Source organism: Fragaria vesca, linkage group LG7 (genome assembly GCF_000184155.1).
Source record: "Fragaria vesca subsp. vesca linkage group LG7, FraVesHawaii_1.0, whole genome shotgun sequence".
Lineage (NCBI taxonomy): Eukaryota > Viridiplantae > Streptophyta > Magnoliopsida > Rosales > Rosaceae > Fragaria > Fragaria vesca.
Window position 1 is genome coordinate 19231296 of NC_020497.1, and position 27134 is coordinate 19258429.

The 27134-nt window shown below is 37.3% G+C and overlaps 6 protein-coding genes across 6 annotated transcripts; 2 read left to right on the forward strand and 4 right to left on the reverse strand.

Annotated features, from left to right (window-relative positions):
* Window positions 1-2597: 2597 nt before the first annotated feature.
* LOC101293536 (2-hydroxy-6-oxononadienedioate/2-hydroxy-6-oxononatrienedioate hydrolase 2-like) lies at window positions 2598-5265 on the forward strand. The gene is made up of 6 exons (XM_004308951.1): window positions 2598-2778; window positions 2948-3425; window positions 3614-3950; window positions 4180-4278; window positions 4362-4482; window positions 4901-5265. Exons 1-6 carry the CDS (start codon window positions 2598-2600, stop codon window positions 5113-5115), a joined length of 1431 nt encoding a protein of 476 aa, XP_004308999.1. The 3' UTR covers window positions 5116-5265.
* Window positions 5266-5559: 294 nt separating this feature from the next.
* On the reverse strand, window positions 5560-6778 carry LOC101311043. Its single transcript, XM_004307704.1, has 2 exons — window positions 6265-6778; window positions 5560-6119 (listed from the first exon to the last, which is right to left on the reverse strand). The coding sequence occupies exons 1-2, from the start codon at window positions 6719-6721 to the stop codon at window positions 5560-5562; spliced, it is 1017 nt and encodes a 338-aa protein (XP_004307752.1). The 5' UTR covers window positions 6722-6778.
* Window positions 6779-7171: 393 nt separating this feature from the next.
* LOC101311324 lies at window positions 7172-8515 on the reverse strand. The gene is made up of 4 exons (XM_004307705.1): window positions 7932-8515; window positions 7687-7745; window positions 7480-7536; window positions 7172-7391 (listed from the first exon to the last, which is right to left on the reverse strand). The coding sequence occupies exons 1-4, from the start codon at window positions 8472-8474 to the stop codon at window positions 7199-7201; spliced, it is 852 nt and encodes a 283-aa protein (XP_004307753.1). The 5' UTR covers window positions 8475-8515; the 3' UTR covers window positions 7172-7198.
* A 288-nt stretch (window positions 8516-8803) lies between these two features.
* On the reverse strand, window positions 8804-13724 carry LOC101293831. The gene is made up of 11 exons (XM_004308952.1): window positions 13690-13724; window positions 12649-12880; window positions 11437-11607; window positions 11217-11250; window positions 11051-11120; window positions 10842-10887; window positions 10665-10763; window positions 10025-10093; window positions 9851-9935; window positions 9638-9771; window positions 8804-9424 (listed from the first exon to the last, which is right to left on the reverse strand). Exons 3-11 carry the CDS (start codon window positions 11533-11535, stop codon window positions 8804-8806), a joined length of 1257 nt encoding a protein of 418 aa, XP_004309000.1. The 5' UTR covers window positions 11536-11607; window positions 12649-12880; window positions 13690-13724.
* A 1797-nt stretch (window positions 13725-15521) lies between these two features.
* On the reverse strand, window positions 15522-18860 carry LOC101311620 (cytochrome P450 734A1-like). The gene is made up of 5 exons (XM_004307706.1): window positions 18412-18860; window positions 17059-17285; window positions 16731-16984; window positions 16274-16646; window positions 15522-16051 (listed from the first exon to the last, which is right to left on the reverse strand). Exons 1-5 carry the CDS (start codon window positions 18701-18703, stop codon window positions 15620-15622), a joined length of 1578 nt encoding a protein of 525 aa, XP_004307754.1. The 5' UTR covers window positions 18704-18860; the 3' UTR covers window positions 15522-15619.
* Window positions 18861-22293: 3433 nt separating this feature from the next.
* Window positions 22294-25774, forward strand: LOC101311911. The gene is made up of 8 exons (XM_004307707.1): window positions 22294-22735; window positions 23260-23407; window positions 23549-23699; window positions 23832-23957; window positions 24046-24126; window positions 24243-24435; window positions 24539-24809; window positions 25222-25774. Exons 1-8 carry the CDS (start codon window positions 22529-22531, stop codon window positions 25482-25484), a joined length of 1440 nt encoding a protein of 479 aa, XP_004307755.1. The 5' UTR covers window positions 22294-22528; the 3' UTR covers window positions 25485-25774.
* Window positions 25775-27134: the final 1360 nt, after the last annotated feature.

Here is a 27134-nt window from a genome sequence, read left to right on the forward strand (position 1 = left end):
GGGAGGAAAATCATACTTTAAGCATAATTGTAATAGTAAAAAAACAAAAAAATTCACACATGCACATAATACGGTCAAGATGCTAGAATATATATATATATATATATATATATATATATGTGAATGTATCCTTTCTCTATTAGCATTTCATTTGGCCATAATAACTATATTATTATGCGTCCTGGTTTCTTACTAGGCGGAAAAAGTTAAGCTACAGTTAATCCCAGAAATAACAAAGCGTTAATAGTCAAGAATGGGCTATAAACCGAAAGTATTATAATGCAGTTGTTACCTATTCTTAATAAAGCAAGACTGGGCTATCAAGAAACAATTACAGCAATACCTTATTCTCAGTCGAGAGCAGAGACTGCAGAGTTCGAATTGCCAGAAAGAAAAGAGCATGGTATCGATGGTGGTCTGGTGGAGTGAAAGGCTTGGTTTATATACAAAACAATAAGGGCAAAACTGGAAATTCAAATTTTCTCCTAGTAAAATAATATACTCAATATATTTTTTTTGTCCACTATATTTGAGGTCACTTTCTCTGTACACGTAGCAACTAACGTATTTTCTCCCAAACATATTTTCTCTACACGTATTCATACTCTGTTTTATAAGTAAGAATTGGCTAAGAATCGGCTAAGAATCAATTACTTTATTTAGTGTATTTTATCTTCAAATACTATATTTATAATGTGTTTATTTGGCATACCATCTTGAAAATTCGATATTATGATGTGAAATATAAAGTGAAGTATCGAATATTAAATCGAGCAACTCAAGTTCAATTTGAACACTATGGATTTTACGTTATAAGTTTTGGAAGACATCTTTGAAAACAATATTTTTCGTATACTTATTAGGTATGTCTTCATTATTATTTATTATAATTTTCAGATGATTTTTTAATGTAACTCTTGATAAAGCAACATAGAGTTGTCCATGACTGGAAACTGGTTCAGGAAAATATATGTCAACTTGATTAAGTGACTGTCATTGATTTTTATTTAGTCATTGCATAACATGGTCTAACTGAAAATTGTCGTCGTCTAAATGTGAATGACCATTTGCTTTCGATGGCTGTCAAGATAATTCTTGGTATGAAAACTTTATGTCCAATACTACTTCCCGTTAATATTTCCGATTCTATTAGTTTTTCAAATAATCTTGTTATTATTAATCCAGTGTCATTGCATAAACCACATGCTTGATCTATATTTCTTAATAACATTATTGGCATATTCACTTTTAAAATTAGTTGATGCGTTGGTCCATTAAATTCAAGTTGATTTAGAAATTTTGTAGGATATAATAAATCTATATTTTCATTGTTACCAGAATTATAAGAAATTGTGTCATAACTAAGATAAATAGTTTTATCACTTGGTAATAAATCTATCGCATAGTTATTTATATCGTGTACGGTTGTATTTCATGGAGTTAATATAGCATGCTCCCTTAAATAGTTAATATTATTGTAATTAGTATCAAAATTAGGATAAGTAGATAACACCAAGGACTAAAATCTCCACGATAGCTACCCATGGGGTTTGGTCCAGTGGTAAGCATGCTGGGTCTGCTTGTTGGGCGAATGTTACAGTGATACTCCTGGTAATAGGAGGTCACTGGTTCGATCTTCCACAAGTGAAAAACACCCTATGGGGACAAGCCATACCCATGTTGCTCCCGGCCTCGGAGTGGTAGTCCCACCCGACCACCATTTTTTGACAAAAAAAAAATCTCCACGATAGCTCGATATTTTTTTAAATTTTTTGTTCTTTACGAGCACCGATATTAATTTTTAATTTTTATATCTTTTTAATACATAAACGAAACTTTCAATTAAACCAAATTAACACGTCATACTCTCAATTTTGGGTTAACATTATTTCAGTCCCCATATTTTTAATTTTGAAAAGTAAATTTTCAAATTTTATAAATTACATCTAATTGCTAAAATTCCTTCTAATTTGTAGTAAGAATTTAGACTAAAGTTTTTGTCTTAGTCAATGTTGAACATTTATGCTTATGGTCTGGTACAATTTATAGTTTGTGGATGAGAAAAAGAGTGACCTTCATTGAGGCAATATGTTGTACATGTATCAGTGTATGAAAGGAAGTAAGAACATGTTAGTCTTAGTGTCATATTTTTAGTGAAACTTATTCTAGCCTCAAGATGTAAGATCTTTCTGAGTAAGTTAGAGAAAGTTTGGACCTTAACGATGTCGTTTTGGGGAGAAAATTTGTTTTTTACTGTATAGTCCTTATGGTTTGAAGTTGACATCTATTTAGTCATTGTGGTTTTATTTTAATCTAAATGGTCCTTAAAGTCATAATTTTTAATCTGTTTAGTCCTTGTGGTTTTATTTTAATCTGAATAGTCCTTAAAGTCATAATTTTTAATCTAAATGGTCGTAGACCACGTCAACAATTTTAACTGAGAAAATTAACGGAATAACCATTTGGATGAAAAATTATGATTTTAATGACCATTAAGATTAAAACAAGAATGACTAAACAAATTTTGATTTTTCTTTATTTACTATATAACGGTGGTGTATTATCCATCTGAGAGTTGAAGGGCGCGAAAATCCCATATGAGGAGCTTGGCGGGGACATGGGTGTTGCCGAATTGCAGTAAAGTTTCGATCTTTAATGGGAATCTCAGTAGCTCAAGGTTCGGTTCGGATACCCAAAACTGCGACGTTTTCAAGTCTTCTGCTTTTGTTGCTGCTGCTGCTTCCGTCAGCGGCTCCGGTGCTCAATACTCCGGTTCAGGTAAACCCAAAGTTCTAATTTTTATGCATTTTTGATATCGGAGTTGATTGGTTCTGGGTTTTGTTTTGTGATGAGGATAAAGTGATGAGTTGGGTAGTTGTTGTTTAGTTGTTTTATGGATGTGTTTTGTGTATGTGTGTGAGTTTTGATTATTGGGTTTTGGTTCTAGAGGGGTTGCTTGGTGTGCAAACAAAGAAGAAGAGTAAGGGGATAGCTGGCATTGATCAGGATGAGCTGGTGGAGGATCCTAAGCTTTTGGCAGACCCGGATAGTTGTTTTTGTGAGTTTAGGGGAGTTGAGATACATCATAAGGTGTGTGAAGCACAATTGGAGGTGCATGATGAGAGTGAGAGTGTGTCAAGTGAGGTTAAGAGTGTTGGTCTGCCAATGATCTTGTTACATGGCTTTGGAGCCTCAGTTTTCTCTTGGAATCGGGTTATGAAGCCGTTGGCTGAGGCTGTCGGTTCTAAAGTTCTGGCATTTGATAGGCCGGCATTTGGGTTGACATCAAGGGGGAACTCTGTCAGGGAGTTATCGTCTGGAAATGGGGAATCGAAACCTGTGAATCCATATTCCATGGCGTTTTCGGTGCTTGCAACTTTGTATTTCATTGATTTTCTGGCAGCTGAGAAGGCCATTATAGTGGGGTATGTACTTTTCTTGACTTGCTATTGTTGTTTTTGAGTTTTCTTTCATGTATTGTTCTTATGGTGATTCATTTTCTCTAGCAGATTGTAATTCACATAGTGATTCTGGTTCATTGTTGTTTCATTCTGTTAACTCTTATAGGACACCTTATGTGAGTATTATTTTAATCTGAAAACCAATATCTCAGGCATTCAGCTGGTTCTCTTGTAGCAGTTGAGTCATATTTTGAAGCACCGGAACGTGTGGCTGCTCTAATCCTTGTTGCCCCAGCTATTTTTGCCCCAATCATAACACAGAAGGTTGTCAAGGGATCCCAACCTGGAACAAATGACCAGACAGAAGGTGACTCAAATTCAGTTGATGATGGGAATCCTTTTGTCCAGTTTTCCAAGGTTTTGTCCAACATTGCCAGATATATTTCACAGGCAATCATGGGATTGGTGAAAGGGATGGCAGTCATGCTCAACTCTTTGTACAAGAGATTCTTGTCTGCTCTTCTACGCTCTACTTTTGCGATAATGCTGGTAAGGAATTTTTATCTGTATGGTTGTACACTGCACTTGGTTTGTGTTATCCAGATACGGTCTAAGTGATTGAATGTTTTAAACAACCAGAGCAAATATTTCAAGATATCACTGAACTTAGTTCTTCATGAATATCACATTACTCATTTTTTGCTGTTATAATCTTGTACCCTTTTCAATGTTAGTTACACGTGCTACATCTGACGGTGACTAACTGCCTGATTCCCAGGTAAGAATGGCTATCAATAAATTCGGGATCACTGCTGTTAGGAATGCATGGTATGACTCAAAGAAAGTCACTGATGAAGACATCAGTGGTTATACAAAGGTTGTTTTCTTAATAGTTCTGTCTTCCTATTTGTTTTTGGCTTTGGGAGCATAGTGCTCACCTGGATATATTTCCACATGCAGCCATTAAGGACGAAGGGTTGGGATAAGGCACTTGTGGAGTACACAGCAGCAATGCTCACAGACACTTCATCCGAATCAAAACCACCGTTGGCAAAGAGACTCCGTGATATCAAATGTCCTGGTAAAAATTATGAACTTGTAGTTTTCCTAATAAGTGTTAAAATCTGATGATGGTGATGATGCAGTTAAAAGCAAGAGTCAATAAATAAAGGCAGTAAGAGATTCCGATACATCCCTCAAACCTTTATTGGTGCAGACTGCTAATAAGAAAATCCATAAAACAAAGGATCCCTAGGTACTAGTAAAGCTGAATCTGGACAAACTGAAATGTTGAAAAGAAAGTGTATAAGCCTAATGCCCAGTAGAGAGTGTCTATGGAGTTAATATGCTTAAGCTGACCATATATTGCTTTTGGCTTGTTTTTTGGTCCTCTTAATGCTTACTACTAGAACTGCATTACATCTTATTATGGATTAGTATAAAGTTTAAGAGGTTATATGAAATGTTGATACTAGTTGTTCACTCTATTTCTGAATCAGTTCTGATTGTTACGGGCGATAATGACCGAATTGTCCCGTCATGGAATGCTGAGAGACTTTCAAAAGCCATACCAGGGTCTTTCTTTGAAGTAATAAAGCATTGTGGGCACTTGCCACATGAAGAGAAAGTTGACGAGTTTCTTTCAGTAGTTAAGAAATTTTTACAAAGCGCTTTTGATGATTCTCCGCAGGAGAGATTACAAGTTATTGTTTGAAGTTTGTCTCCTATATGGGCTATACACCATGTTACTATTGCCATGAACAACATGTGGGTTCGATCAAGCATCAGAATGTCATTATATAAGTTAAGTACAGTAAGTACTAGGGACACAGATGCTCAGCAAAGTGAAATACCCATTCTGTTGTTTATCACTGTAATTCTATAAGAGATGATATTCCTGTCAGTCATTCAGCTGCTCAACAGTTGTATTAGACAACAACATTAGAAACTGTGATCGTCTTTTGCTGTGTGATAAGCAATGGAAAGCTATTTTGACAATCAATGTTATGTGAATGGAGCAAACCCAGTGAGCATTCTTGTTTGTTACTGATATTACATTCTAAGAAAGGGACTGAACAACATTGGATGGCCAAGTTCAAGTTTCTTTATGCTGCATAACTTGTTACAACATAACAGCTGATGATAGTTACTAACTTGGTTAGAAAGGAGGATCAGCCGATATAGTAACACTAGCATTCTGTAAGCCTGAAGGAACATCAAATCCTGACATAAAGTCATCACCGAAGATCACAGCACCGGCTGCCAGGGCCCCAGCACCCATTCCCATTGCAAAACCAGGTCCTCCAGCTCGAGTTCCACGACCAGGATGTGGTGCTCCAGATGATGATGGCATATTGATATAGCTCTCAGGCATTTGGTCTGTCCTTGGGAGAAAAGTAGGTATATACCCCACGTTGGAAGGTGGTGGAGGCGGTGGAGGAGTTCTAGATGGCTGATAGCTTGGTCCACTTGCTGGCGGGTAGCTCTGTCCGGTTGCTGGCGGGTAGCTTGTTCCGCTAGCTGGTGTGTAGCTTGGTCCATATGCAGATGGTTTTGAATAGTTTGTAGTCGGAGGCATTGCATTTGTATACGGAGAATTCATTTGGAACTGATGTTCTGGTCTCTTTTGTGGAGTAAAAGGTAGAAATGCTGGTGTAGACCCATCTCCGGTAGCCAAGGTGATAGTATTGCTGTACTCCCCAGGTCCTCCCTCATTTCCTACAAAGCAGAACTTGATTTCAGCACATTTATGGTCATCCTCAAGGATCATATTTCCATTAAACACGAATTTCAACTTGAGAATTGGAATTACATATGAAACAGATTTAAAGTGAAACAACTCTCCAGAGGGTTCTAGGAATACCTGTGTATGAGCTCCTCCCTTCCATATCTTCAGAAATGTGGATTGAAACATCAACAAAACCTTGAGGTTTGTTGGAATTCTTTTTTCGCAATTGGTAGCTCCCAACTTCTTCAGCTCCATGCCTTGAATTCTCAGAATTCTTGTTATGCTTAGCCAGAAACTCTTTCAACAGAATAGTAGCTGTCCCCTGCAGCCTTTCTCTGAGGAATATAGGCTCTCTACTATAGACTTCAATGTGCAGAGCCAAATCATTCAGTTTAGATTCCGCGTCCTCAACCAAGGTAGCAAACTTGGTTTTCCATACAGGATTTGCATTTCCAGATGCATCAATCTTGGTGCAGTACTTGTTATTGGGATTAGTCCACCCCACAGCATACCATTGAAGCTTCCACAGGGACGATGAACGTCGAAGCCCTCGTGCAGATATCAAGCAAACTTCAACCCAGAGTTTCCCCATACCAGGATAACTGCAGAAAAGAGAGAAGTCGAGAGACAACTTTCTTGTGTGATGGGAAAGTTGTTATGGAGAAAGAAAGAAAGGGAAGCTGTTTTGCAATATTTAAATGGCTACTTTACTTTGCTGGTGATATAATTCTTATGCCTGAGAACCATTATGGGGTAACCTCTCTTTTCAAACTTGCTTTTCCTTGGTAAAGTGCATTACAGATGGAGAGGAATATGCTGTAACTAGAAAATGTACAGCATAATACTGTTGGGGAATATGATTACAGTAACTATTTTTCAAAAACAAAAACTTTACATGATCATGATTCATGAATTAACATATGGAATCTAACAATCAGAGAAAGGGTCCACATTGTGGCTCTTTTGGTTTGAATGTGAAAATGCAACATCTTCAAGCCAAAATGGGGACAGTGAACACCAATTTCAAACTCTTGTACTGACAGAAACAGAACGCTTCTCGTCTTGATGCTTAAGATGATTGTATGGTTTTGGACTTGGAGTAGGGTAAGGTCTTCAAAAACGGTGGAACCAACAGTAGCTTTCGACCTGCGCGCTTAACCATCTGTCCTTCGAGATTAGTTGAACCACTAGCAGTTCTTGTATACATCATTGCTGTGGAGCACAGAATGTCATCACCAAAACCACATGCTTTGAAGAATGAGCTGATACAGTATGTTTCAAAACTATGAGAACAAAGTTTGTTCAGCAAAGGCGTCAACTATGACACTGCAAAGAGATTGGTAAAATTACCTCTCATTTTCTGAGCAAAGTGCTGCTATGTCATAAATGTCTCTACTCGTGAGTATTCTGCAAGAAGCAATAGAAAGTTTTCAGTTTTCACACACCACAGACGGGCTTTATATATTCCAGATCCCTTTCAGCATGAGATATAATCAAATCTAAAGGACCAGTTTCACCATAGTTCTAAAGGACTAGTTTTAAGAAAGAATACTGAACCTTATGATTCTTTTAACTATCATCTTGCCAATTCCCATACCCTGCAATGAAGGAATAACCTGGGAAACACTGAACCATATTTATATGAATACTTCCCAAATTTACCATGTCTTGAATATAAGCTAAAACAGTTACTGGCAATTGAACATTCACCACATTGTACATTTTATACTTTTAACCAAGTAGAGGTGTTAAAGACCTATAAATGAAATAGAAATACAAGTATGAACAAGTTTCATGTATACCATAACATCGTAGATGGAGGCTGTCAATCCTTGATCAGAAACAGCTCGGCCAAAACCAACCAGTTGACTGTTAAATGGTGTCACCGGCATCACCACCCTTTCGAACAATTCTCCTAAACCCTCGGTAATATTCAGCTTCTTTCGATTCTTTTGCGAAAATGATGATGAAGATTTGCTAACTACATCATTTGGTTTGCAGAAGACAGACACCAGGACTTCACTGTGTGAAAGAGCCACACGTAGCTTGTTCACATCAATACCTTCCACTTCACGGCAGCCATCTTTGCCGTCCACGTAACCCGGGAACCGGTGGCCGTTGAGATTGCAGGCGCTGTATAGGTCAATGAGGTCGTCTGGTTTTACGTGTGATGGGTTTGTGGATATAAACACAGGGACCGAGGTACGAAGTGTTGCTGGTGCTTTTGATTTTGAAGGTGTTTTCATGTTTTGCACTTGGGTTTTGCCTCGGGAACTTGCCCATTTTAGCTCCATGGAGGTGCATGAATGACACTCTACTATGTTCATGGGCGTCGCAGCCTCCATTGCTTTCCTCTGAGGCTGTTTCTCCAACAAAGTGGATGATAATGTGTGGGGAATAATCACCGTATTGCCCTTTAAATGATAAGGGGTAGTTTGGTCTCATAGAAAATTAGAAATAACATGAGTCAAGGCAATGATATGAATAAAACAAAGCTCTTGTTATGTTCTGAAGAAAGGAAGAGATACTGAGGTTCCATCATGAAACCAATGTCAGTGATTATAAATCAAAGGCGTTATTATCGTCTAAAGAAAATAAAGAGACGCTAAAGAAGGAACCATCAATGAATACAGATCATGAAATCCACAGTTGCTATGAGGGGGAGCTGTGATTCTCAAAGGTAGCGGAGCCATTCATCTATGTCCTTTAAACTTATAGACTTCTTCACATCAGAGGTTGATGCACCAATGTCACGCCTCAGTGAGGGCCAGCCAACTGATGTTGATTGAGGCAGGAACAGCCGGCTAGAAACAGGCTGTGGTGGTGCCTCAGTTGGCCTGAACCGTTTCCAATCTTGGCCTGAGCCATTCTCTTGGCCTGCTACTGACTTCTTCACATCAGAGGTTGATGGACCAATCTCAAGCCACTGTGAGGACCAGCCAGCTGATGTGGATTGGCTACAAACAGGTTGTGGCGGTGCCTCTGTTGGCCTGAACCGTTTCCAGTCTTGGCCTGCCTCCTCCACAGTGCTGGAATAACTTCCTATATCAGCAATCCTTTGGTACTTATGCAAGTTGCTGCCTGGTTTTCCCCCAAGGTTACTGTATGTGTCCCATTCAGGATTCTCGTCTCCAAGTAAGGCATTCGTGAAGCTGAAATTCCTAGTGTCTCGATCTGGAATGGCCTCGATTGATTCTCCATTAAGGTCTTGTAACTTTGGACCAGCAAATGTATTAGCAGAAGGTCCTAGATTTTTAACAAACTGCAGTAGGCTTTCACCGTGTCCATCCCTATTCTACAAAACCGAAAATGTAACTAATATGAAGCTGCAAACACCTGGAACGAATGAATACAGGAACCCTTAGAAGCTCATCCCACTTCAGTTACAGGTTTTTAATTGGCTTGTGTGAATGAAACTAGTACTAAACTTTATACTTGTATTGTTTATGATTGGGGAAGTTTTATAAAGACACCACGAATACATGAATGGCTACAAGGCATTACTCACCTGCACTAACTCTTGTGGGCTCAGACAGACTGCAGATACTATCGACTCATTCTCATTGAGTGATGTATTCAGAGGTCGATAGGTAGAGCTTCGATTTACTTCTGAATACTTGAATCTTTTTCCACCTCTGCATCCTGTTTATGGGAGAATTGCAAAGATTGAATGAGATTAATTCAATTTTTTGGAAAGTTCACTGCAGGTTTAGTCTCCTACCAGTTTTTGGTAATTCCACAAAGTTCTCAGGGTCAGTTTTCAAAGAGTTAAACAACTTCTTCGCTAGATTTCTTATCGCACAAGCCTGGAAAACCACAACATTCTGAACGTTAAGGAAAAAGTAAATTTCAACAGGTCAACTTTTATGATAAGAATGGTGCTTTGTGGACTTGCCTCTTTGTGATAAACGGTACTTGAATCGTTGAAAAGCATAGCATTTCTCCATACCAGTGTTACATCATGCTGTACATTAAGCAAGAAACATGAAAACAAATAAAAACACTTTGCACATCACTGTGCAATTGAGGTTACATATACTAGATGTAGTTTCATACACCTATCATAGTAAAAGTAGTCTGCCGACTAAGTAAATTTCACATACAGATTTTTATCAAGCTTCACTAACAAATCAGTGAAATCACTATCTACAAACTCTACATAAAGAAAATTAATAGAAGTCAATGGAAGCATGCCTTCTGCAGAATCACATTAATGTTTCATTCTGTTTGATATTACTGAGTCTATCATATAAAAAGGTCAAAGGACCTAGAAAGTCGTGTCAGGTGGCTGTGAAAAGTAATAACATCTGCGGGTAGTGTTTACCGTTCACTAAAAGACACTATACGAAATTTAAATGCTTGTTGAACCATATCACTTGCCTAGTCAAATAACTGCCCTCAAATCTTCAGTTTACAAGAAACATAAAAGGAAGTTGAGCATTAAATAGAAGTCCTAAAAAATAAAAAAGTAGTTTTCCGTTGCTAGCCTCATTGAATGAAAAACAAGTAGGGAACTAAGGACTCCAGGAGCAAACCTCAAATTCTTGCAGTGTTTTATAGCTTCCTCCTTCAAGTTTTGTTGTAATTGTGCCAAAATCCATTGGTTCTTTGATGAAATGATAATAATCTTCCACCTTTCACATAAAGAATCATAAATAAGGAACTTGTAGAGGTATATGCATTTGGAAAGACCATAAATGAAGTAGACTAACCTCTTCAGGATTTACTGGCTCTGAGAATATACTATACACATCTTTCCTATAACAAGAGTGCAAAAGAAATTAAGAAACTAACTTTGATGACCAGCAATTAACTTAGACGAGTCACTATGAAGTAAAAGTGAAAGAGTTTCACTTAAAAGTATTGTAGTGTGGCTATCCAAATTACAGATTAACAGAAGGTGTAGAAACAAAGCATTCACCTTTTCAGTTTACCAAGCAACAGTTGAAGCTTGCTTCTTTCTGGTAAAGAATTTCCAGATGGCATAGTAGCTGTTTCATTCAATACAAGAAATAGTGAATTACTGGTCATCCTGAACATAGTACAATTAATTGCAAAAAAAAAAAAAAAAAAAAAAAAATACTCACCAGCATTTGCGTGATGTTCTTTGGTACCACCAGCCTGCAATTGATGTAAACAAAACTTTGATCATAAATGAAAATTTTATAACACCTGAAGATAAAGACTTCAACCTACAATTCTTATGCCAACTTCCTGCCTATTACACACCATTAAAATTATGCACCATTTTTGGAACATAAGAATCAATTTTCTAAGAAACAGATCTTGAGAGGGTGTAATTACAACCTTTTTTCCCTTATTCAGATTCTGGTTCTGTTTTTGCTGTGCCCTCTGTGTTTCAAGTGCAAATAAACGTATACTCTGTCTACGGTCCCCATTCGACATTATTTTTTATGCAGTGACCTCTATGAAATGTTCTGATTGCAACTTGAGCCAAATTCAGTTGAATGTCTCTACCTGTTTTCAAGTTATATTAAATATCACGGATACATTGCTAGATGACAGGAAACTATTAGGCACTGATACAAGCATTACATATGAAATGAGTGTTCCAATACTTAACAAGTGGAGACAATCACACTACACAAACATAAGTTTATGGGCACTCTTCATACTAGAAAATATACATGACAAGAACATGAAAAAGCTCAAGCGTTATTTAATTAAGAGATGGAAACATAGCCATTTTCAGAGGAAATTCAAGGGAAAAGCTATTTGTATTTCACTATCAAATTTTCAGTATACAATTTTCTTTTTGCAAACTTATTAAGGTCCTACGACCCCTACCACATATTTTCTTTACCAATCAGAGCAGAAATGCAAATCTCCAAGAATCCAATACATAACCACTTTAGACATTAATTATTTCACATGGCAGTAAGATATATAGGCTACAGGTATATAAAGAAAATGTCCTTTGTCTAGTTTGTTCCACTTCTCACATTGATACAATGGAACTATCTATTTCCATAAGAAAACTATCTGACCTACTCAACTTATTCAGTTTATCCCTTCTTCAGTAACATTTGACTTCTCCCTTTGGTCATCAATTGTTTAGTCAATCTAGCAACCAATCAGGTGTTGGGAATTAGCTCAGATGCCAAGATTAGTGTTACTGGGGTTTAACTAGGATCAAGCCAGTGTGTGGCTTGAAGATCTGACACCAAGACAAACCAGTTCCAAAATCTTCAAATATCATATTATTGAAATCGGATGAAAACTACGATCTAATAACACAACAAAAAGAAATATGGAGAAAAGATTGTTTATAAAAACAAACTGATAGTTAAATCAAGCGGACAGAAAGCCTCATTCTTTCTTACTTGTATATAGTTATGATTATAAAAATACTTCTTCTATTCAGCATGACTTGCATCATCATAAATCTAATACCTAGGTGACTGATCTACTGACAACACTTCATCAACAATAAATCACACTCTCTTTACGATGGTAGCTGGGAATGATTGGAGAAAATACAGTTGAATAGAAGACTACCTAGGAGTAACAAGATGTCCACTCTCTTTCTTGTATTTCTCCAGTGCTGTGTAGAGTCAGTATATTTGCCAGCTAGTACTCACAGAGAGATTGCAAATTACAACCATCAAAGAAAAAATGCGACAGAATATTACCTGATATGTTTCTTTCAAGCAGCGAGCAGCGAAAACAGACAGCGTCTCCGCCTTGATAATGGCCGGCCATTTATGCTCCACATGGCACCATATTAAGCCTAAGAAGGCAATGTATTTAGCTTTTATTAATCCATCAATTTATGGTAATCTTGGTGGATTTTCCCAGGATATGAATGCGTAATAATTAGCACAGGCATCTGAATTTGACCACTATTGTGTGCTATTTTGAACAAATTCCACGGTGTTTGCTAAGTCTGGAAAAGCCCTGATAGTTAAGTACACAATCAACTGTTAGAGCCAAAATGTAGTATTTAAACTTGCATCCTTGTTTGTCTATTGTTGCAAGTTGTAACCAAAGTGAAATAAATTAATAAGAGATTTAATTTTCAACTCTCAAGGAGCAGAACTTATAGCTTCTTTCACTTCTACATCCATTATTGAGTCCGTGTTAAGCTTCATAAACTAAATTTCACTATATGGCAATTGTGAGTCTGTTGATAAATAAACAATACAAAAACGGATTTCTATATCAGAAATAATGTATGATCAATGTATCACCCTGTAAGATTACTGGACTAAGTGGTAAATGAAACATTAAATGATTGGCAACCTCTATATAAATCCCAAAACACTTCAATCTCTAGTGTGTCTAGAACTAACACACAGATAAAATCTTCTCCGCCCCACAATAAGTCATATATCATTCCTCGTTTTGTGACCATAAACAATACTCAATGCTTTCAACTCGAATATCATTGTCAAACAAGGCTAGCCCTTGTGGTGCATGCAACAATGGAACAATGACAAAGACTTCAAAACCTCAAGATCAAGTCTTTAAGAATGTAAACTCTCTAAAGAACACAACTTTATCAATAACCCATCTACTAAAATGCAGAAACAGGCTTACCCACATTAAGAGAACCCATATATGATAGCTTTGAATCGTAGCAATGCCAATAGCATCATCCCATGAATCACTAAAACCCATGAGCAAAAGGTTTCTGGCATTGTAAACCCTCCCTGCATTAATCAAATTCAACAGTTTACATAAGCTGCTTGTTTATGAAACACAAGAGATAAAAAAAACACAAAGAAACAAACAGGAAGGGTTGGCTTACAAGAGTTCACTCTCAAATTCAGAAGCAATTCTGAGAAGCCCATAATTGCTGGACCAATGTAACAGATGAGTCGTTGTTGCATACTTTCAGAGCTCTGCAGTCTGAAACCAGTTTCCATCTGAAACCAGTGAGATATTTTTCTATGTTTTTGTATATATACAGAGGAAATTTGTTTGGCCAAATATATATATGCCGACGAAAATTCCGTCGATAGAGTTTCTTAAAGAATCTCAAAACGACGTCGCTCGTTAAGGCAAACGACAATCGTGCGGGCTAGCGGACACGAGTTGTGTCTAGCGGCCCAGGCGGTGGGGCTAGAGAGAACATGGCCCCTTCAAAAAGAAAAATGAAAAAAGAAGGGTGTGTCTATTGTCACCCCACAAACTACTTTGATCACCCCACACGTTGTTGATTTATTGAATGACTAATATACCCTAATGTAAAATTACAACAAGAGACAATAAGTTGTTACAAATTATTATTTTTTATTTTTTTAGATAAACACATACTTCATAAATCTTAACCCATAAATTATCATATTCGATCTTTCTATGAAGTCTGAAGAAGACACTAGTATTCAACTGAAGATGAGATGAACTGTTTGTATTTTTTTTTTCTTTGTTGATGTTTCGTTTATGTCTTTACTCATTATTTCTCATATCAATTTTGTATGTAAATTTTCATGTATAGTCACTCACTTATATATATATTCGATTTGTTTTTTTTATTGGCATCAGAGCTTTTTTCAAGTAGTGGTTACAGACATTATGCATCTTGATATCGACATATACCAATGAGTTGTTAAGTTTGAGAGTTTTTTCTTGTTCTTCAATTGAGATTTATATTTTAATGTGATTTTTATTGTTTAGTTTGTGATTCCACTTACCAAAATGCTATGAATCTTATGGTTTTCTTCAATTTCATTTTGTTTTTGGAATTCAATGGCTATTAGAAGAGGATGATATTGTGTGTATTGCAAATCGGTGAATAAAGTAAATTAAAAATTATATAAACGGGGTAAGAAGAGATCGAATGTAGGGTGAACAAGGTAAATTTGAAATTGAAAAAAAATATGTAGGGTGAAAAAAGAATTTAGGGTGAAACAAAAAAAAAAAGGGAAATGGTATTTTAGGTATTGTAAACGGATGAAAAAAGTATACTTACAATTAAAAATATATAAATAGGGTGTGAAGAGAACGTGGGGTGAACAAAATAGTTTGTGGGGTGACAATAGACGCATCCAAAAAAAACTAAAACTGAATTAGTTTGAGTGACTCTCTGACAGTGTCAGAATTGTAATATCCTAAGTAGGTCCATGGGTGTTTTCGGGTTTCGACAAAGCTACTTCAGTTTGTGCACGTATATAAACCCAACATATCTATATCTATTCGGTTCTTGATTTCGAGCTCTGAAATTCCCAGGTTTCAAATCTCTTTGGATTCTCTTTTGATTATTTCAAGTGTAATGAATCAGTATAGCTTTGAATTCTATGAATTACATAATTAAATCTCAGTTTTCCAGCTTCCCATAACTATAGGATTGAAATGATAACAAAAAACTACAGTAATAATAGAAGAATACTTACGATATATTCCACATATTATTCCAACTTATTTCATTTCAAATTTGGCAAATATAACCTTTTATATAACTTGAATAATAACCCATGTAATGATGGATCAAGAGAGAGATAGACTAGCTACATGTTGGTCATCAATCCTACAGATGAGATTTTTGAATGAGAATATGGACACCATTTCCAGGACCTACAATCATTTTGTAAGCAGGAGAATGTCTGTATTTGGGTGATAGAGAGAAAGTGAACTTGGAGATTATGAGGGAGAGGACAACCTTCAATTCTACCATAGCAAAGTTTTTGCCTAAACAAGTTCGAGGACCCAAACCAAAAGGGATATAGGCTTGAGGAAACTTGCAAGCCTTAGAGACACCATCAGTGAACCTCTCAGGTTTGAAATCATTTGCATCTTGTCCCCAAGTCTCTGTGTCTCTGTGCAATGTTGGGATCAAAGTCCACAAGCATACCCCTTTTGGAATGTTTATGTTTCCCACCTGGGTGTCTTCAAGTGCTTCTCTTGACACAAAAGCAGCTGGTGGGTACAGACGCATGACTTCTTGAATCACCATAGTCAGCTGCAACGTGTATAACAATGCATGTGGTTAGCTCTCATTCAACGGTTGCCTCTTTGAAGCATTTCGTCTAACACTTTTGGCTGATCTCATTTAAGAAATGATTAAAAAAGACGTTATCTTAAATCTAAATCTACGAGAGAAAATAATCGGAGACTAATAACTAGCTTGACATGCATTGTTAACTAATAATGTAAGTTTTAGGGTTATTTTAAGGAATTGTACCGTCTTTAATTGAGAGAGTGAATTAGAATCTAGTTGACCGTCGGGGCAAACTTGCGCCAACTCAGTCCTAATTCGAGCTTGCCACTCGGGATGTAAAGCGAGCAGCATCAAACACCAAGAGGCAGCTACACCAGTGGATTCATGCCCTGCAAAGTAAATGTTCTTGCAGTTGTCAATAATAAATTTCTTAGATGAATCCTTGCCTTGGCCTAGGCTTTGGTCGTTCATGGCTCCGGCTAACATTGTCTGCAATAGATCCTTTTCCGACGAAGATGTCTCTAACCGTTCTCGTTCACGTTCTTTCACAGCTTCCCATATCAACGACTCAATCTCTCTCTCTAAACAACTTATCTCCTTTTGCTTCTTCAACCCTCTGCATGCATTCCATTGTTAGAGTATACACATTAGGAAAACTTAGTTGTATCACATATTAGTGTCGTAGTAACAAGTTACATACCCAAAACTAGAAAATGATCCAAAGAGGAAGGGTTGATGAGACATGATTTCCTGAAGACTTCTAAGCTTTGAGAAAATCTCTTTGCCCTTGGAATAAGAACTCCCAAAACAAGCCCTAGAGATAACATCAGCCGAGAAATCCCTTAAATCCTCATCTACTTGAATCTCTGCTCTAATATCTCCTTGTCCTTCAATACACTCCCCCCATTTTCTAAGCAATGGTTGCGCCGACTCCAACATCAATCCTACCATCGCCTGTCATGTTAAGAAATCGATCAGCATAGAATCCAAAAAGTTGCTCAGAGTTTTCGAACTTGATTCTCTTTTACCTTTACTTTGTCTGCGAAGAACTCAGGTGCAACAATTTTTCTTTGTTGTGACCAAACAACACCATTGGATCTGAGAATGCCATTTCCAAGCATGGGAGCAAGTCTCTTGCTTACATAGGAAGGCTTACCCAAATCCAAACTAATACACTGGTTCATCTCCTTCACTAGCTCGGGTTGGTTCACATATACATGCTGCCTCATTCCTGTTGAATACGTGTAGATTAAACCTGCAAAGTTCCATCATTTCACTAATTAATTTCTCATGATGCGGTCAGTTCTTATGATTTGAGTGACTCTAAACGTCTATAAACTATATATTAGTTTTGGACACTTTAGCCTATTACGTCTAATCTCAATCACTATATATAAACTACAAAACGTCTCAAAAAATATACTATAATCATATAAACTAGTCATATGATGTGCATCATACTGTGTGTTAGGATGTCATTACAAGCTCAGATAACAATTTCTTGCTAGTTATATAAAAATACAAGTAGACACAAACTTCATCGTAGTCATTTAGAAGTGGATCATATTACTCTAATAGTATCAATCATATAATTTGTTAAAACACTGTCCCACCTAAGAAATAAGATGATAATACCCTCCCATATATATATATTATATATAGATGCGGTCCTGTCTCTGTAGTTGCAATCATCGGTGCTCTATAATACAAGAGATAGCATATAATAGTTTCATTTCATGTTTTTTTTTTTTGTTTTTTGTTTTCGATTAGAATGTCATGGTTGCTGTAATCTAGTCCAGAACATTATTTAAAGTAGGTTTATCATCTGGTTACTGTCATATATTATTGTAGTTAGGCAAAGTAACATGATTAGACAGTAAACTAATTTAAATCCTGGATTGGGAATCTATTTGCAAATGGCCCGACATTGACATTGGCATTGAGGTAGTTAACCTCAATAGTCAAATTAAGCATCTTAAGTCATTTGTATTGGCCAAATCTCATCGACCCCATCAAGATCGAGTTGGCTTACCCTATGTTGAGAGAAAATCATATAAAATGAGCGAAAATGTAACCCGACATAATGTTTTGAGTCGAAAGACCATCACCGATTTATTATTTGTGAATCTTTTGAATTCAACACCCTAGCTAAGCTTATGGCATTCGAGACTCAACAAAGCACAGCTAGAAATCCTCACTTTCATATGAAATCCTTTGTTTTCTTGGTAAAAACCTTAAGAACTATAATTCTGTCAACTTTTTCAAACACTGTTATAGTTGCAGAAAGGTGAAAACCAATGTTTCATATCTATCTATGTCCTAGAATACAGAAGAAAGAAGAACAAAAGGAACTAGAACAAGATCGAAAGTCGATGACTTACCATATTCCTTTCTCCAGTGTTCGAAATAGGGGAAGAGGCTGGAAGTGTAGTCGTGAGCTACAAATTCCGAGTGATTTGCAGACTTCTGAGCTTCGAGTAGTTGGATTTTCTGCATCTCAGCTAGATTCCCATGTAGTAGAGAAGGTGTAGGGCCTTTGATGCCTTGCATTTGGAGCTTCCTACGGACCCTCTCCGACTTCAACCAGACTCTGTTGTAGAGATGAAGAAAGAAGCCAACCAGTCCCAAAAGAACTAGGGAAGAAACGATTCTGAAATGAGGAGAGAGCTCCATTATTTTTGTTTCTATGAGCTTTCTGTTTCTAGATGGCCAGCTAGGGTCGTTGTGATACTTATAGCAAAGGAACAGGTCTGCTTATTATATTTCATATAACAGTGGGGAAAAGTCCCTCCGGGTTATGATGTTTATTTATTGAAGACTTCCTTTGTCCAGAAAAAGAGTATGGAAGACTTACGAATTTGAATATATTAGTTAGGTAATCCATCAATGATCAAACTATTGGTTCGAAACTTCAAATTAAGAAGTTTTAAAATTGTATATTTGATATTTCAAGATTTTACTTTAAAAAGTTAACATATTTAAGTTGAACGATGAGAGTCGCAAATCAAAAGGCACGCTAAACACTTTACCTCCATTATGCTGATCGGGATGATTGGACATGAAAGGGATCTATCTGAAGGAGACATGCATCGTCATCAACAGTAGATAGAATTATTGCTAAAACTGGGGATCCAGAAAGGGATGTGGTGCGTTTAAATAGATGACGAGCACTTCCCTATTTTGTTGTTGTAAGCAATAAGAAGCTATAGCTCTCATCTGTTGTATCAATAGTTCAATACATAACTACCAATACCCACCCCAAAATGCTTGAATCAAACCAGAGTGTACGTAAATGACTTGTGAAATTTCGTTTATCACATAGGAGCAAAATAATAATCCAGAAAAGCCAAACTAAGAACACGGGATATGATGAGAGATCGTGATCGAGGGGTTAGTAGGTACTATGTTTGAACAATGAACAAGTCATGACTCATGACAACACAAATTAAATGTTCGACGACACAAATAAGACGTTCGACGAATTGTTTCAAACAAATACAAATGCATGAAGTTTAAGAGACCCGGAGGGTTTAGTACGTAGGTGTTGTAGAAATTATATGGGAGGTATATCTACGTGTAGTAAAATTGTTCAACGAATAATAAGGTTTATCTAGGTGTTGTAGAAACTATATATATAAGGAGGTGAAAGTTACGCTCCTTATTTTACAATTCACACTCTCACATTTTTTTTTTGGTTAAGTTTTCACAAAAAAGACAAAACACATGTCACTAAAGATAATATTTAAATTATCAAAAAAGGAAAGTGTGAGTATGGATTGTAAAATTAGAAGTGTAAATTTCAATTAGTTCCCTATATATATATAAGAGGCATATTTTGGAGTAAAATTGTACAATATTGTACAAGTGACGACACAAATAAGACGTTCTACGAATTGTATCAAACAAAAATAAATATGAGGTTTAAGAGACCCGGAAAGTTTAGTTCGGTATCATAGAAACTATATATAAAATAAAAATTTTAGTATACCATGTGACAATAATAGATACGAAAAATATATCTACAAATTATCTCAAACAATATTCGCAGATGGTCGGTAAGGTACGTGGTCCAGCCGTCCAGGATAAGCTAGCTAAGCATTTGGCCAGCGACAAGAAAATAGTGAGTTTCAACATTGACTGCTACATAGAATATCGTACGCAGAGTTGTCTATCTCGCCGGAGAGTTAGTGTGCAAACAATCAGAAACAGAGGCATATGAAGGCAAAAAGAGATGATGAAGGTGGGGTTTGATGGTGCCGCTGCCACAAGAGCAATCGGGCTCACTCACTACACTAATCTATCTAGTTCATCTCAGCTCCTCAATTTCCAAAACCAATAAGCTTCCACGTACAGGACCACTTAGATTGGTTTTCAATGTGACTTGACTTAACCATGCCCATTTTGCTTAAGTTTGAAAATACTCTATCTTGTTGTGTTTGAATTGGATGAACTGTCAGGGGCATCGGGGCCTCACATGCATGATGAAGATTGAAGAATGAAGAGACAGATGCAAGTACTTGTATGCATGTGAGTATGCTCCTTTGTTCCAGGCTAACAGCTGCACTAGCTGCAGGGCAGGGCCTTTCACAATTGTGTGGTGTGCAGTTGTGCATAAACGTACTGTGAAAGATTGCCGTAGTGCTTTTAAGCAAAGCCAATTCTGATCGACCTACAGCTGCTTCTTGATAGTTAGGTGATGATAATGGAGATAGCTACGTGAAAGAAGCTCGGGCTCAGGAGGGGGGTCGACTATGGCTGTTCTGCAACGGAATTTGCCGTGGCTCCACTACAGTGACGTTTGCCATTTAGGGTTTTCTACAATTTGGCATGTTTTATTTAGTTTTCAAACCTATCGCGCCTCTTTAATCATGACTTTTATAACGTATTCAACCATTACGTATAATTTCACGTTAGATGTGTCCCCGAGCACTATTAATGATTTCATATATATGAGTCGATACTTTCATCCACAAGAGACCTCATTATCAATAGTGTATGTACGAAATCGCGTCTCCTTTTTAACCAACCGCTCTTGTTAGCTCCAATGTATTAGTTCTTACAAGGAAAAGTGGAAAACGACCAGTTTAGAATCAAATCCATCCCTAATTGATCGAGATGTGGTAGACGAAAGGGAAACTTGAGTGCAAGCTAGGTAGCCCTAGCTTGTTATGCATGCATTATTGGTTGCAATGAAGCCTGCATGGATCCACTAGCTAGAAGGGACGTGCAGTCCTTATTGATATGAATTATGAAACACAGAACCGGCACAAATGAGGACGAAAGTGAATTATATGGGTGCTCGATCTTGTTCAGCAGACAAATGAGCAAGACCCAGTAGTTATTTACTTTTGCAAGACAAAGAGGTCCAGACTCCAGCCTCATTCCAATTCATTTCCAACTGTTCCGACTACTATAGTACTATAGAACCACGTGGCCAAAGATTGAGTAGAATCAAAGGAGGAGGAGGGATCCCCAGTTCCCCACCATCTTCATCTTCATCTGCATCTTCATCTTATTCCAGCAGACAGAGAGTACTGAACTTGTCATTTCACTGTTCAAACTCATGAAATTGTCCCTACTTTGCCTAGCTATTTATATAAAAGATACTCGAGTATTTTATGTACTCAAGTTGAAATGATGTAATTATTTGATGCTAGATCAATAATGTTAAACGTTTGGTTCTTCAAAACCACTGACTAACAAGGTGTACATCTTTTTCAGTCCTATGTACTTAGAAATGACCGATGTAACTATCAACATGTATGTACTCTCTAGACCATCAAAATTTTAGTTACAATCGTCTTTAAATCTTATGTTCAAACAGTTTTTGAAAAAAATTTAGATAAAAATTGTTTGTTTCCGATTATGTTTTTCGAACTAATAACTAAATCATCTTTACGACTTTTCACCTATAAGCACCATTAGAGGGTACCCGCACCAACCCTATCTAAAAAGAAATTACACATACCAAACAATATTTCTGCCACTTATTCAGGTTCGTGAGATGATCCAAACAAGATGATGAGTCGAGATTACTAAATGAAAAAAATGAAATCCCATAATTGAAGAGAAAAAAAAAAAAAAGAAAAAAAAAGCCATTAAGTCGGGTCAGTCCAGGCCTGTAAACCAACAATCAAGGCCCAAATTTGCTCCAGGTCCACAGAATTGTAAATAAGAAACTCGCCGTCAAAATTTGCCGTCAACTTCATTTCCCAACCAGATTTGAAATCAGATCAGAGTCGCCATTTTCACTCGCCCCAAATCTCCGACCTCAAAACCCTCACCGTGACGACGAGCTCACACCCAAGACGGCGAGAGAGAGGTTAGCTCCTCTCTCGTCTCTCTAATCACCCAAAGCCCCAAGCTTTTCCCACTTTCCCCAACTTCGGAGAATCTAGGGTTTCGCTGATGCTAAGGAATTGCGAAATTGAAGAGGAAGAGGAGTGAGTGAGTATGCTTTAGGGAGCTGGAATTGAACAAGTTTGGATTTTTTTGGAGATGGAAGGCGGGAGGAGGATATCGGCGAGTCCGCGGCCGTGTAGTGGCCGGAGAGTGGTGGCGGCGAGGAAACGACCCCGTATTGGCGGCGTTGATGGGTTTGTTAATAGTGTTAAGAAGCTTCAGCGGCGCGAAATCAGCTCCAAGAGGGACCGGGCTTTCACTATGAGCGACGCCCAGGAGAGGTTTCGCAATATTCGTCTACAGGTAAATTTGGTGTTGAATTTGAATTCAATTTGATTTCAATGGAGCTGAAAAGTTTGGGGCTTTTGGTGGTTTTGAGGTTTATGATGAGCTCTGGGTTTTGGGTTTAATGCAAAAAGAAAAGGAAATGATGGGTTTTGCTGTTAATGTACTTATTTTAGTTGTGAGTTGTTCATGTTTCATTGGATGTGGGGCGTTATTACTGTGGTGAATTCTAAGTGGTGTGAGCTTGTGGTAGGCTGTACTCGTTGGGTTTTAGTTTAGAGCTAGTTTCAGTGATATTGATAGCAATACTAGCAATGCATGTTTATAAGAAGGCTTTAGGTGCTAGGTTGGAACTTGTATGCGTTTCTTTTAAATGTCTTAATGCACTTAAGCTCCATTATTCTCGAAGATTGATGTGAAGTCTGATAGATATAGACTGCCTATGGTTTGTTCTGTTTGATATATTGGTGACGAGTTTTTGATTGGTATGTTGATGTTCAGTTTGAAATGTCTAAGTTCTCTGCTGATGTTTGAATGCACAGGAGGAATATGATACCCATGATCCGAAAGGTCATTGTGCCATGGTTCTGCCTTTTCTGCGAAAGAGGTCTAAGATTATTGAAATTGTAGCAGCGCGTGACATTGTGTTTGCTCTTGCGCAATCTGGTGTTTGTGCAGCGTTTAGCCGAGGTAGTAGCTGTTCTATTTGGATTTTCAATGTTCTATTAGAATTTTCAATGTTCTATTATTGGATCTACTGGAATAAGTTTTAATCTTCTAGAAGTTCATGGAGGAAATATGAATATGTGGATCTTTTGTTGTTGGATACAGAAACCAATCAGAGGATATGCTTTCTGAATGTCAGTCCCGACGAAGTTATAAGAAGTTTGTTTTATAACAAAAACAATGACTCACTTATCACCGTTTCAGTTTATGCTTCAGACAATTTCAGTTCTTTGAAATGTAGGAGCACGAGGATTGAGTACGTGAATTCCTCCACCCTTCTGCCCTCAACAACAAACACAATCACACACATAAACAACAATGTAATCACATAACATACATCAGTTTCTTTGATTGCTTGCTAAAGATCCTGTCAAATTGTATGCTTCAGATACATACGAAGGGGTAAACCAGATGCTGGCTTTGCTCTTTTTGAATCCGAGTCATTAAAGTGGCCTGGGTTTGTAGAATTTGATGATGTAAATGGGAAGGTTCTCACTTATTCTGCACAAGATAGGTAAATATATCATCTTTCTTGTACAAAGTTCTCATGGTAATTCTCTTGTTCTTGTTTCAACTAATTATTTGTTTTCTATTTTGATCAGTATATACAAGGTGTTTGATCTCAAAAACTATACAATGTTGTACTCCATATCAGATAAACACGTCCAAGAAATTAAAATTAGGTAAGCTTTCTTCACATGTCTCAATCACAGACCCATACGGTGATGGTTGTTTTTGCCTTCTCCCTTTTTCTTTGTTATTTCATAGCAGACACTTACCGTTTCTTCTTCTGGTGCAGTCCGGGCATCATGTTGTTAATTTTCAATAAAGCCAGTAGCCATGTTCCTCTCAAGATTCTTTCTATAGAGGATGGTAGTGTTCTCAAATCCTTCAACCATTTACTTCATCGGAATAAGAAGGTAGATTTCATTGAACAATTCAACGAAAAGCTTCTGGTAAAGCAAGAAAATGAGAACCTCCAGATCCTTGACGTGAGTATCTTTTCTCATCTCTTTAAGAAGTACTATTTTGTGGTCATTTAGTTTGTTACACTTGTTTGTCTGAGTCTGACCGGTATTATTTGTACTTCTGTAGGTTCGCAATTTTGAGATGACAGAAGTTAGCAAAAATGAATTTATGACACCATCGGCTTTTATATTTCTGTACGAGAATCAGTTATTTTTAACGTTTCGCAATCGTACTGTGGCTGTTTGGAATTTTCGAGGGGAACTTGTGACTTCGTTTGAAGATCATCTTTTGTGGCATCCCGACTGCAATACTAATAACATATATATTACTAGTGACCAGGATCTTATCATTTCTTACTGCAAGGCTGATTCTGATGATCCATTAGCTGAAGGAAATGGTAATTTTGTCGTGTCCCTATACAGGATGATCACCTTTTATATTTATACATCACGGACATTCTTCTCCATGAACTACATGCAAGCTGGTTTCTTCAGGTTGAAGTTTTTGGCTTTGATGACCTGCTTTGCATATAGTTCGAGAAGTTCTTGTCTTTCTATAGAATAAGTGATGTATCTTTGTTATTCTAAGGGGAGGATTATATAATGTTCACTGGCAATACTAACCTTAGAGGTAGATGGGGCTGAAAAGTTGTTTTTGAAACGGGGGGTGGCAGTTGCACCCAGTCTGGGGATACCACCTCCAAGGACCCAATTGCATGGTTTCAGTTGGTCTTTTGAATATTTGTCCCCTTATCTGAAAATTGGTTGGATTTGTTTGGATCTCTAATGGTGTTTGCACTCTATTTGCAGCAGGATCCATCAATATCAGCAATATTTTGACAGGGAAATGCCTTGCTAAAATAAAAGCCAGCAAAACTGTGGAAAATGAATGCAGTTGTAGTGGTGACTGTTGTGGAAAAAGTTGCAGTTCCAAGAAGCGCTCCCAGGCCTCTAGAATTAGAAGTACAGTCGCAGAAGCCTTGGAAGACATCACTGCTCTCTTCTATGATGAAGAGCGCAACGAGATCTATACCGGCAATAGGCTCGGTCTCGTTCATGTATGGTCTAACTAAGGGTTTCTTCAGTTTGTTCTACACGAGGTCCTCAGTCTACCTAGCAGCGACAGCATCCTCGTTTAGCCGTGTCTGTCCATTAGATTCATTGTTGTGTTGGTCTTGTAGATGGTTGAATTCATTTGATGCCACACTGCATCAGCTACGTCACGGAACTGTACCATCAATTGCTCTTGTACCATTGATCTATTTGTTTACCTAAATCAGAATTCCTTGTATCTGTGCCTGGGTTGAGAACATGTTTGTAACTTTTCATGGCCATGTAATATATCGAGATGAATTTGTTTCCGTAAGACGGTAAGTGTGTCAAGCTAAACTGGGTGGTAAGTGGTGAAAACCAATGAGGACGACAGTCTACTTAATCTTCTTTAACTAGAAGGTAGACTTAATTTAATGGATTCGATTTAAGGATTATAGTTCCAAGAAGCAATTAGAAGCACAGTTGCAGAACCCTTGGAAGATATTACTGCTCTCCTCTACAATGAAGAATGCAACGAGATCTATACAGGCTTTAAAGACGTGGTGTAGTTCATGTATGGTCTAGTTAAGACTGTCTCCAGTTTGTACCATCACCAATACAGTTTGCCAATATATAGTTCATGGTATGCTCTAGCTAAGACTCATGTTGAGAAAATATTTGTAACCTATATCGGGATGAATTTGCTTTTGTACTAGTTAATTTGGAATTTATGAATTATACTCCCTCCATTGTTTCTTCAACAGTGTTACTAACAAGAATCATATCAGGTTGTTCTTTGATGCCTATTATACTGATGACCCATTATTTGAAAACATTGGTAATTTTATCTTGTACCTGTAAAGATGGAATGATCAAGCTACATAGACGATGAAAATACTTAACAAATTAAGATTAAAATCTTCACCTGTAAATCAAGCATTGAAAGTGGCCTGCTTTCATGTAATAATGTTGTTCTATGGTTTGGTGCATTTTCAAGTTATAATGTTTATTGAGTAGACCCAGTAGTGTACTGTATATTTTTCATTCCTTTTCCAAAGATTTTAGTGTCCAACCATCACATACTTTCTGGATTACAGCCTCCAAGTTAGGCTTGTAAAGGAGGGCCTCTCAGTAACAGTAAGGCTCAAATATCAGCAATATTTTGACTGGGAATGCCTTGCTAATGTAAGATCAAGCAACAACATAGAAGACCAATGCAGTTGAATTGGCGAGTGAAGTACTACCCGTTGCAGCGCAAACGAGCTTGTCCATTCATCCAGAACTAGCAGCAAAGTCGCAGAAGCCTTGGAAGATTGTACTGCTCTCTTTTACAATGAAGAGCAGAACAAGGCGATAGGCTCGGTCTAGTTTATACATTGTGTTACTAGCTAGGGACTTCATCTGCGAAGTTCATGGATTCAATAGTGTGTTAAATTTTCTAGATGGTTGAAATCATTGTGCTACCCCAGTAAAGCTGTACCATTAATTTCTCTTGTACCATTTAATCCCCTTTTTTACCTAATCAAGTAATCAGTATACACCATGTCTATGTCCTTGCCTTCACTTTTAAGTAAGAGTGACATTCCATGGTGATGCAATATAGAGCTGAATATGACTGATAAAGAATCTGGGTTATTTTTTATTTTCTTTTCTCAACTGATTTGGTTTAGCTAGTGTTATGGAGCTGGACA

Coding starts and splice junctions, on each gene's coding strand:
- LOC101293536 (XM_004308951.1), top strand. CDS start 2,598: ATGAGGAGCTTGGCGGGGACATGGGTGTTGCCGAATTGCAGTAAAGTT. Junction 3,426..3,613: donor GAGAAGGCCATTATAGTGGG/GTATGTACTTTT, acceptor CCAATATCTCAG/GCATTCAGCTGGTTCTCTTG. Junction 4,279..4,361: donor ACATCAGTGGTTATACAAAG/GTTGTTTTCTTA, acceptor TTCCACATGCAG/CCATTAAGGACGAAGGGTTG.
- LOC101311043 (XM_004307704.1), bottom strand. CDS start 6,721: ATGGGGAAACTCTGGGTTGAAGTTTGCTTGATATCTGCACGAGGGCTT. Junction 6,120..6,264: donor AGGGAGGAGCTCATACACAG/GTATTCCTAGAA, acceptor TCTGCTTTGTAG/GAAATGAGGGAGGACCTGGG.
- LOC101311324 (XM_004307705.1), bottom strand. CDS start 8,474: ATGGAGGCTGCGACGCCCATGAACATAGTAGAGTGTCATTCATGCACC. Junction 7,746..7,931: donor CCTCCATCTACGATGTTATG/GTATACATGAAA, acceptor AGTGTTTCCCAG/GTTATTCCTTCATTGCAGGG. Junction 7,392..7,479: donor CTTTGCTCAGAAAATGAGAG/GTAATTTTACCA, acceptor ATACTGTATCAG/CTCATTCTTCAAAGCATGTG.
- LOC101293831 (XM_004308952.1), bottom strand. CDS start 11,535: ATGTCGAATGGGGACCGTAGACAGAGTATACGTTTATTTGCACTTGAA. Junction 11,121..11,216: donor AGAACATCACGCAAATGCTG/GTGAGTATTTTT, acceptor TGAATGAAACAG/CTACTATGCCATCTGGAAAT. Junction 10,764..10,841: donor AGCCAGTAAATCCTGAAGAG/GTTAGTCTACTT, acceptor TTTATGTGAAAG/GTGGAAGATTATTATCATTT.
- LOC101311620 (XM_004307706.1), bottom strand. CDS start 18,703: ATGGAGCTCTCTCCTCATTTCAGAATCGTTTCTTCCCTAGTTCTTTTG. Junction 16,985..17,058: donor TCTTCGCAGACAAAGTAAAG/GTAAAAGAGAAT, acceptor TTAACATGACAG/GCGATGGTAGGATTGATGTT. Junction 16,052..16,273: donor CACTCTCTCAATTAAAGACG/GTACAATTCCTT, acceptor TACACGTTGCAG/CTGACTATGGTGATTCAAGA.
- LOC101311911 (XM_004307707.1), top strand. CDS start 22,529: ATGGAAGGCGGGAGGAGGATATCGGCGAGTCCGCGGCCGTGTAGTGGC. Junction 22,736..23,259: donor TTCGCAATATTCGTCTACAG/GTAAATTTGGTG, acceptor TTGAATGCACAG/GAGGAATATGATACCCATGA. Junction 23,408..23,548: donor TTGTGCAGCGTTTAGCCGAG/GTAGTAGCTGTT, acceptor TGTTGGATACAG/AAACCAATCAGAGGATATGC.